The sequence below is a fragment of the Otolemur garnettii genome, unplaced genomic scaffold (assembly GCF_000181295.1).
Source record: "Otolemur garnettii isolate 467f Iridium unplaced genomic scaffold, OtoGar3 scaffold00001, whole genome shotgun sequence".
Lineage (NCBI taxonomy): Eukaryota > Metazoa > Chordata > Mammalia > Primates > Galagidae > Otolemur > Otolemur garnettii.
In genome coordinates this window covers 71,988,245-71,999,224 of record NW_003852396.1, presented here as the reverse complement: position 1 = coordinate 71,999,224, position 10,980 = coordinate 71,988,245, and the positions used below count along the sequence as shown (strand labels likewise).

Here is a 10,980-nt window from a genome sequence, read left to right as displayed (position 1 = left end):
TTTTTTTTTTTTTTTTGAGACAGAGTGTTACTATGTCACCCTTGGTAGAGTACTGTCGCATCACAGCTCACAGCAACCTCAAACACTTGGGCTTAAGTGATTCTCTTTCCGGCTTGGCGCCTGTGGGTCAAGTGGCTAAGGTGCCAGCCATATACACCTAAAGTGGCAGGTTCAAATCCAGCCTGGGCCTGCCAAATAACAATGATGGCTGCAACCAAAAAATAGCCAGGCAGGGTGCCTGTGGTCCTAGCTACTTGGAAGGCAGAGGCAGGAGACTCGCTTGAGCCCAGGAGTTGGAGGTTGCTGGGAGCTGTGATGCCATGGCACTCTACCCAGGGTGACAGCTTGAGGCTCTGTGTCTAAAAAAAAAAAAAGTGATTCTCTTTCCTCAGCCTCCCAAGTAGCTGGGACTACAGGTTACAGGTGCCTGCCACAACACCCGGCTATTTTTTGTTGTAGTTGTCGTTGTTTAGCTGACCTGGGCTGGGTTCAAACCCGCCAGCCTCAGTGTATGTGGCTGGCACCATAACCACAGTGCTATAGGCGCCAAGTTGATTTTTTTTTTTAAAGAGACAAAGTCTTGCTTTGATTCCCCGGGCTGGTCTCAATCTCCTGGCCTCAAGCAGTCCTCCCACCTCAGCTTCCCAACCCGAATTGCATGGATTACAAGCATTAACCACTGTGCCTGGTCCTGAAATTGTATTTTAATACTTCTTTTTTTTTTTTTTTTGAGACAGAGTCTTAGTATGTCACCCTTGGTAGAGTGCTATGGCATCACAGCTCACAGCAACCTCAAACTCTTGGGCGATTCTCTTGCCTCAGCCTCCCAAGAAGCTGGGACTACAGGCACCTGCCACAATGCCCAGCTATTTTTTTGTTGCAGTTTGGCCGGGATCAGGTTCAAATCTGCTACCCTCAGTATATGGGGCTGGCGCCCTACTCACTAAGCCATAGGCATTGCCTATAAAGAGTATTTTCTAAGTATATAGCGTGGATAGCATAAAATTGTTAAAGGAAGGTTGACTATAAACTTTACTAATGCAAAAAATAGTTTAGAGAATATTTTAAAAGGAATAGTTCATTCAGAGATTTAACTTTGTACTCCCTATATAAACATCAACTAGAATCATATTTACCAGAATTAGGTAGAGAGCTGGTTAGCATTAAGATTTTTCTGTATTGGCTCGGCATCTGTGGCTCAAGTGGCTAAGGCGCCAGCCACGTACACCTAAGGTGGTGGGTTTGAATCCAATCCAGGCCCGCCAAACAACAATGATGGCTGCAACCAAAAAAAATAGCCAGGTGTTGTGGCAGGCACCATGTTCCCAGCTACTTGGGAGGCGGAGGCAGGAGACTCACTTGAGCCCAGGAGTTTGAGGTTGCTGTGAGCTGTGATGCCATGGTACTCTACCCAGGGGAACAGCTTGAGGCTCTGTCTCAAAAAAAAAAAAAAAAAGATTTTTCTGTATTGACTTATTAAGCTGTTACCCTGGATAGAGTACTACACTATGATAGCTCACAGCAGCCTCCAACTCTTGGGCTTAAGTGATCCTCTTGCCTCAGTTCTTCAATTTTTAGTAGAGACAGGGTCTCGCTTTTTGCTTAGGCTGGTCTCAAACTTGTGAGCTCAAGCAATCCACCTACCTCAGCCTCCCAGAGTGCTAGGATTTCAGATGTGAACCACCGTGCCTGGCCCTCTTGATTTATTATTATTTTTTGATATAGTCTCATTTAGTCACTCTGGTTAGAGGTGCAGTGGCCACATCATAGCCAACTGTAATCTCAGACTCCTGAGTTCAGGTAGTCCTCCCGCCTCAGTCTCCAAAGCAGCTGGGACTACAGGCATGTGCCACCACACCCAGTAATTTCTTTGTTTTTTAAGTAGATGGAGGTCTCATCCTTGCTTAGTCTGGTCTCAAACTGCTGGTTTCAAGCCATCCTCTTGCCTCAGCCTCCCAAAGTGCTAGATTACAGACATGAGCCACTGCACCTGGCCTGTAACTTTTTTTCTTGGCCTTTTAAAAGGCCAAGTAGTGGGCAGCACCTGTGACTCAAATGAGTAGGGTGTTGGCCCCATGTGCTGGAGGTGGCGGGTTCAAACCCAGCACTGGCCAAAAACTGCAAAAAAAAAAGGCCAAGTAGCGCACCTCCCCAGTTTTATTCTAGTTTCACTACGTATCTAAGAAGTTCTCATTTGGGAAAATAAACAAGCATCATTAAAAAAAAAAAAGAGGTATCTGTTCCTTGGTTTAAATTTGGGTGTTTTTTTGTGGGTTTGTTTTTTTTTTTGAGACAGTCTCATTCTGTTGCCCTGGGGTTAAGTGCTGTGGTGTCATAGCTCACAGCAACCTCAAACTTTTGAGCTTGAGCTATCCTCTTGCCTCAGCCTCTTGAGTAGCTGGGACTGCAGGCGCCTGCCACAACGCCCAGCTAGTTTTTCTGTTTTTAGTAGACACAGAATGTCACTTTGTTCCGGCTGGTTGATGGACTTTGGAAGTTTTAAAGTGGGCATCTGACCAAAGAATGGGCTTTTTACTCTTGTTTGTGCATAAATGATAAAATAATCTTAGAAATATTATTTTGTCTTTAAGAGATTGCTTGACTGCTGAAGTAAATAGGTATCTACTTTTGTCTGACCAGGAGTTACTCTTAATTCTAAGAAAAACAACTGGAAGAACAATGGGAGATGACAGTGAATGGTTAAAACTGCCAGTTGATCAGAAATGTGAACATAAGGTAAGATTTTTCTGGAATTCAAATTTCAGTGTCATTGGCTTGTTTTATCAACAGTTACATTATCATCTTACTTAGAAACATGTGAAAATATTGGCAATTTAAAAAATACCAATGTCTTGTATACAGTGGAACCTCCATAGTTGACCTCCTTCCTACTTTGACCACCTTCTTAAGTTGGCTCAATTTTCATAGACCAGACATGCACCACATGCACATATTTAGGGCGCCAGCCACATACACCAGAGCTGGCAGGTTTGAATCCAGCCCAGACCTAACAAACAACGATGACAACTACAACCAAAAAATAGCCGGGCATTATAGTGGGCACCTATAGTCCCAGTTACTTGGGAGGCTCAGGCAAGAGAATTGCTTAAGCCTGAGAATAAACCTAATTCCCACCCTAAATTACATTTTCTGTTCTCTTTTCTTTTCTTTTCTTTCTTTTTTTGGGACAAAGTCTCATTCTGTCACCCTCCATAGAGTGTCATGGCATCGTAGCTTATAGCAATGAGTTATCAAGCTCCTCAAGTGATCCTCTTGTCTCAGCCTCCCATGTAAGTGGGACTATAGGTGCTTGCCACAGTACTTCACTACTTGCTCAAGCTGGTCTCGAACTCCTGAGCCTGAGCTCAAGAGATCTTCCTCCCTCAGTCTCCCAGAGTGCTAGGATTACTCACCTGCCTCCAAATTGTATTTTCATTTAAATGAATAATATATAAATTATTTCTCATTTTTCAATCATATGGTGATTCTCAAACTCTTGGACTCAAGCAGTCCTCTCACCTCAGCCTCCTAAGTAACCAAGACTTCAGGCATGTGCCACCATATCCAGCTCAGTTTTAAAAATTTTCTTAGAAACAGGGTTTCACTATGTTGCCAAGACTGTTCTCAAACTTCTAGGCTCACATGATCCTCCTGCCATAGTCTCTTCAGTAGTGTGGGACTATAAGCATCAGCTACCATACTCAACCTTCTCTTTCTTTGATATAGTGTGGAGGACAGACATGTATTTTTTTTTTTTTTTTTTTTTGAGACAGAGCCTCAAGCTGTTGCCCTGGGTAGAGTGCTGTGACATCACAGCTCATAGCAACCTCAAACTCTTGGTCTTACGCCATCCCCTTGCCTCAGCCTCCCAAGTAGTTGGGACTACAGGCGCCCACCACAACGCTTGGCTATTTTCTGGTTATAGTTGTCATTGTTGTTTGGCAGGCTGGGGCTGGATTTGAACCCACCAGCTGCAGTGTACGTGGCTGGTGCCCTAGACACTTGAGCTACAGGCACCAAGTCAGACATGTATTTCTTTACAAGTGCCAAACATAAATTCAGATTGATCATTTCACAGAGTAACATCTCACATAAGTTCCCCATAATCACTTCAGTATTTTCCCCTTGCTCTTAGAATAAGGACAGAATCTTTCATTTGGCTTTTATAATTCTGCATAGTCTGACCCTTTCCAACCCTCTCCAGCTCATTTTGTACTATGTTCCTCCTCTCTTTATAGGAATGAGAAATACCATATTCACTACTATTGTAGGCCCTTGAAATATATTGTTTCTCCTAGAATGTTCTTTCTCTCTTCATCACTGCTTCCTGATTAGTTCTTATTTTTCAGAGTCAGCTCAATTACCAGTTTCTTAGGAAAACTCTGTTACCTAAAGACAAAATAAGCCTTTAGTACACACGTTCTATATAGTATACACTTTCATTGCACCAGATTTCTTCTCCTTTGCAGTACTTAATGCTTTGTTAATTTTAAATATATTTGTATGATTGATTAATGTCTTTCTCCTTTCTGCTGGAATGTAAGCTCCATAATGACCAAGGCTGTTGAATAAATTAATGAAAAAAGAATACTTAGTAAAGATGTCTGAAACCTACCAGTTAAAATTAGTAAGTTTTTAGCCAGGTGCTGTAGATTGTGCTGTAGTTCTAGTTACTTGGGAGGCTGAGGCAGCAGGATTGCTTGAGACCAGGAGTTCAAGTTCAGCCTGGGCACTATGACAAGACCCTGTCTCTTAAAAAAAAAAAATTGTTGGGCAGCTGCCATAGCTCAGAGGGTGAGACACTGGCCACATACACCAAGGCTGGCGAGTTTGAACCCATCCTGGGCCTGCTAAACAATGACAACTGTAACAACAAAATATAGCTGGGCATTGTGGTGGGTGCCTGTAGTCCCAGCTACTTGGGAGGCTGAGGCAAGGAAATTGCTTAAGCCCAAGCGTTTGAGGTTGCTGTGAGCTGTGATGCCACGGAACTCTACCCAGGGTGACAGTTTGAGACTCTGTCTCAAAAAAAAAAAAAATTGTTGGGCAGTGCCCACAGCTTAATGGGTAGGGCGCTGGCCACATATATAGAGGCTGGCAGGTTCAAACCTGGCCCAGGCCAGCTAAAACAACAATGACAACAACAACAAAAATAGCTGGGTGTTGTGGCGAGTACCTGTAGTCCCAGCTACTTGGGAGGCTGAGGCCAGAGAATTGCTTAAGCCCAAGAGTTTGAGGTTGCTGTGAATTGTGATGCTACGGCACTGTACCTAGGGTGACAGTTTGAGACTGTCTCAGAAAAGAAAAGGCTTGGTGCTCATAGTACAGTGGTTATGGCACCAGCCACATGCACCAGAGTTGGTGGATTTAAACCTGGCCTAGACCAGCTAAACAACAACGACAACTGCAACAACAATAAAACAGCTGGGGCTCGGCGCCTGTGGCTCAAGTGGCTAAGGCGTCAGCCACATACACCTAAGGTGGCGGGTTCGAATCCAGCCCGGACCCGCCAAACAACAGTGACAGCTGCAACCAAAAAAAAAAAAAAAAAAAAAAATAGCTGGGCATTGTGGCGGGCACCTGTGGTCCCAGCTACTTGGGAGGCTGGGGCAGGAGACTCGCTTGAGCCCAGGAGTTGGAGGTTGCTGTGAGCTGTGAAGCCACGGCACTGTACCCAGGGGCATAGCTTGAGGCTCTGTCTTAAAAAAAAAAACAGCTGGGCATTGTGGTGGGCGCCTGTAGTCCCAGCTACTTGGGAGGCTGAGGCAGGAAAATCACGTAAGCCCAAGAGTTTGAGGTTGCTGGGAGTTGTGATGCCACTGCACTCTACTGAGGGTGACATAGGAAACTGTCTCAAAAAACTGTTATTGATTACTATAAAGTTGCCTAGTGATTACACAAATACAACCAAAAAACAGCAAATTTTGAAGATTGGGCAGTTTTATGAGAATGATTACTCATATTTGAGTTATCACATCTTTAATGCCATATTATGAAGAAGTAATAACTAATACTTGGATACAATGTAAGGCATATTTATGATGGCCTGTTACGAATTTTTGGTGGCCTTGGCAGAGTATCATAAATATTAAACACTTATTTTTTTTTCTTTTACTTGCGAACCTTCTAAGCAATATATTAAACGCTTGTAAGAAGTTTATTAGCTACACTTTTTTTCCAAACTGTCTGAATTTCTTAAGTTCCTTTTTTGTTTCTAGTCATGGAATCCTTTATTTTAATTATCTGGTATAGGGTATTCATTTTTACTCCCTTCCCCTCAAATTAAGAGCAGATGATAATATTATTAAATTTATTTTTCTTTTAGCTGTGGAAAGCAAGGTTAAGTGGGTATGAAGAGGCCCTGAAGATCTTCCAGAAAATAAAAGATGAAAAGAGCCCGGAATGGTCTAAATTTTTAGGATTGATCAAAAAATTTGTCACTGATTCCAATGCAGTGGTTCAGTTGAAAGGATTAGAAGCTGCACTTGTTTATGTTGAAAATGCCCATGTAGCAGGAAAGTAAGTAGTTTCTTTCCAACTATTCTGGCAGAAACTCCTGTTTGGTACCACCTAGATTAATTTATATATTCTTGTAAATCACTGTCCTTAGTTATTAGCAGTTTTAGAAAATATATTTTCTTTTATAATTCCTTGATACTTATTTTTCATTCAGTCTTGATCTATTTTCAGAAGTCTGAATGGTACATGAGCTCTCTATAAAGAGAAGTACATTAGAAATCAAATCTTGAGTTTGATGTGCAAGTGGTTTTCCTTTTGAGCTTTATGTACGGGAATTATTCTAGAGTAGAGGGGAAAGTCTTTAGCAAGTTTTAAAAGAAACTGAGAGGTGGTTAGTAAAGGAATTACCAGCATTTCACTGAAGATATTTAGGCATTACAAAAAGATCAATTTTTTACAAGGGTTCTTAGCTCGGTGATCTTAGAATCACATCTTTCTCTCCATGTTCATTAGACATTTTTATCTCTTGGGGAAGGTAATGTTAACTAGATGATCTCTGTGACTCACATTATTGTTTGACTTGATTTATGGATGACAGAGGTCATTCATCTTACTTTCCCATATCTCAAAGACCTAATTTTTCTAACTCTTGCTTTTATGTCAATCAAAGGAATCCTGCACACCAAAAAGAAAAAAAGTCAAGACCCTTGGCTTAGTTACACAAAAAATATACTTGTGATTGCAGCAATAAAGGTCATCTTTGATGTGACAGTTTGGTTAACCACCATCACTGGATTTCCTTTGCCCTTAGTGAAACCATTGCTGTATTTTCATGTCATTTTTCTTCTGAAACTGCTTTTTGACAAATTCTGCATATAACCCCATTGTACTCAATTCCTCTAATTCTTAGTACAACAGGTTTTATTTAATCTAAAAGAGATTTAAAGCAATAGTTAAGAAGTCAAAAGCAGTCATTCGTTTTTAAAGGTACATATCCATCCCCTCTGCGAAGAAATTCCCTTGTTCTAAGAAGTGTTTAAAACAACTTAAAAAAAAACTGTAAAGCAAGCTAGCTCTCTGTAATCCTACTTTTATAAAATATATTTCTATATCCATATATGTGCTTGTGTGTGTATGTGTACATGTATACACACATGCTTAGAGAAAGATCTGGAAGGGTGGATATCAAAAAGGTGAAAGTAGTTTTTTCTGAGTAGTGGGATTTTAAGGAATTTTTACTTGTTTGAATTTTCTGCATTATAAACATTAAGTGACAGTATGTCTGATGCGACATGTCTTAAACTTTTATTTTTGCATGGTGTTTTTAATGTTCTTGAATATAAAAAGTTAAACACTCATTTATTACATCTCTAAAAGTACTTCTGCATGACCTTTTCCAAATTCCTTCTACTAAAGTGTGTTTTTCTCTCTTTATAATATGCATTACAGAACCACAGGCGAAGTTGTGTCGGGTGTTGTAAGTAAAGTGTTCAACCAGCCTAAAGCCAAAGCCAAGGAGCTAGGCATAGAGATTTGTCTCATGTACATAGAGATTGAGAAAGGAGAGGCTGTGCAAGAAGAGCTCTTGAAAGGCCTGGACAATAAGAACCCCAAGATTGTAGTAGCCTGTATAGAGACACTAAGGAAAGCCTTAAGGTAAGCCTTATTCTTTTTGCTTTAGTCTGTTAACTAGAGTATCTCAATTCAGTTTGTATTCCTGATTTAAACAGAAATAGAAACTACTAAAATTTGACTTGGCATGCCACAACAACAAAAAAAGTGACCCAGAAAAAGAAAGTCATTCCTCAACAGTGGCACCTCTTATTGAGTAATTTTAACCTTCAAGTGTGTTGCTTAGTTATTTTATCTAAATCTTTTCCTAAAGAAATATTCTCTGCTCATCTTCATATCTGTTCTCAAATTAAGAATTGGACTTTTCATGGGACAGAAGTCCTCAGGGTAGAGAAGCAGCTTTTTTTCTCTTGCTATACTCAAGTGTGGACTTACATACTTTAAAATATTGGCCAAAGACAGTTTCTTGACTGATGCAAACCTCTATTTAGGTGCCTTTTTAGTAAAGTGGAAGCAAATGCTGTATGCCTTTAAACAGAAACACAGCAAGAGCAAGTAGAAAATAACTTTTATGTAATAAGTTATTTTCAACCCTAAAATTTTTTGTTTGGCAATGGAATTTTTATGAATGGAATCTCTTTCAGGAACAAGTAGCTATAATTTACTGTGAAAATCTAAATTAGACAAATCACTAATTGGTTCAGAATTGGCAATCCTTCTAATCTGATATCCTATTTCTAATACTGTCCACATGAGATACTTTAGAAAGGAGTTATAGTGAAATCCTAATAGAGTGAAGATCATCCCAAGTAAACTCTCTTATGATTTGTTATTTGATCTGTGTCTTGAAGAAAATGTTTCGTTCTGTGTTTATCTCATGTGAAAATATAAAAGATTTTTAATTTTATTAAACTCATCTTTGATTTATAAGTTTTTTATATTATCTTTTTCTCTAATAATGTTCTTTTATAAAATTTGACTTAGACTTTTTATGTGATCGATTTCTTCCTTGTTTCTAGCCCATTAGGGTAGGCACATGTTTTTGTGAGTGGTAAATGGTATGCTCATTTTTTCATGTTAGAAATTTAGTGAATTGACTTAGTATCAGTAGATCTCTTGTGTCCTTAGTAATGTCTTCATAAAAATACAGAGTGCCAAAAAAGTATACACATTTTAAGAAGGGTAAGAATGTATTAAAATTGTAATACTCAGTATATACCATAGTTTGTTATTTTGTACATTGTATATCATATCTTGTTATCTCTTATAATTGCAGAAGTGGCTTGAGTATTACAATTTTTATACAGTTTTTTCTTTAAACTGTGTATACATATTTTTGGCACCCTTCGTATATAATGGTACTATAATCTTCTACCTTTAAATTAGAATTTTCTGGTCTGGAATATTATAAACTCTGGTTATTTCACTTTTAAGCTAACTAGGAGAATAAGGGTAGGAAAAAAACAAGTTAGGTCTATCTTATTTTTCCTTGCAAATGTTGCTATTTAATCTCATCCCTGTGTGGTTCTTTATTTGTCCTAAAGTATTTCATAATCTGTAGTGGAACTATCTAGTTCTCTGTGATACTCAAGGCCAAACTGCTCTATCCTAGGTTCCAGAGCCTCATAAAGCTTTGTTAATGATAGCTTTGGGTGACTAAAAATATCCTGTGGCACCTAAAACAGGCTTCTAGAACCCTTTGGTTTTTTCTTAGAATAATGTGTTTAGTATCAGTGTTAGGTTTTGTTTAGTTAAAGTGTCTATTTCCCATGTGGACTTGCTCCTTCTGTTTTTTTCTTACAGAAGTAGGTGCCAGGATATAGAGAAACAAAAAAGAATCAGATGAAACAGTAGTTATGTAATAGAAAACTTAAGAGATCACAAAAGTTAGTTAGGTTCTTCAGGTACCCTGTTAAATATCCTTAAAGCAAAATGATTTATTATCCTTGTAATTTCTTATTTTTTATTTAGTCTGAAAGGTTAGCTGAGTCAAGTTAAAATATTCTCTAATAATATAAAGGGCATTTAAAAGGCAATCTTAGATATCATATAGTTTATTTTCAGGCTATAATATCTATAATGAAACTATATCACATTGATAGGTGTCTTGTTAAAAATCCCTTTCTAGGGAAAGCATTTTCATAGTCTCCTTTAATCTGTTGAAGTATGTCAGTTGTTATTACTGAATAATTTTGTTGCATCTGTGCATATGGGATAACTTTGTGTACATTAGATAATAGGTAAATAATGTATTTGGGTTTTCCTACTCATTCAGAGTTTCAGTGTTCTTTCATAACTAAACCCTTCCTGCTCCCTAGTTGAAGGTGTGTTCTGAAACATCAGTAGTGATATCAGATAGCTAAAATTGGCCGTGTGGGAAGTTGAAAATATAATATATAACTGCTGTGTAAGGTTAAATATTCCATCTTTTAAAAAGCAGTTAGAATAAAACCATTTTCCCCAAGGAAAACTGAAACAAAGTGAGATTTAAGTTGCTCAAAGATGTGAATGAAGCATATGCTGGCAGGATTTCTGATATAGCTGTTTGAGCGAATCGCCTTAATTATAGGAACTATTAAGAATTTATTACGAGTATATTTCACTCATTTAAATATATATAAACTGTTTATATTTTATATATACACATTCATGTGTATATTTTAAGATATTACATGTGTTGACACTATATAGATTTGAATTATTTTAGTCCAGTTACTTGCAAAGTAGGTGATAACATTGGCTGGGTACCCATAACACAGTGGCTATGGCACCAGCCACATATGCCGAGGCTGGCAGGTTCGAAACCAGCCCAGGCCAGCTAAACAACAATGACAACTGCAACAAAAAATAGCCAGGTGGCTCAGCGCCTATAGCTCAACCGGCTAAGGCGCCAGCCACGTACACCTAAGGTGGCGGGTTCGAATCCCCAGCCCGGACCTGCCAAACAAC

General features: G+C 39.0%; 1 protein-coding gene across 1 annotated transcript in view; it reads left to right on the top strand.

Moving 5' to 3' along the window:
* The window catches only part of CKAP5 (cytoskeleton associated protein 5), a 144,593-nt gene that overhangs the window by 45,346 nt on the left and 88,267 nt on the right, over positions 1-10,980 (top strand). The window contains exons 2-5 of the mRNA XM_023510089.1: positions 2,641-2,736; positions 6,326-6,519; positions 7,909-8,115; positions 8,523-8,553. Coding sequence (XP_023365857.1) covers positions 2,680-2,736; positions 6,326-6,519; positions 7,909-8,115; positions 8,523-8,553 — 489 coding nt within the window. The 5' untranslated portion in view covers positions 2,641-2,679. The remainder of the gene's footprint in view (positions 1-2,640; positions 2,737-6,325; positions 6,520-7,908; positions 8,116-8,522; positions 8,554-10,980) is intronic.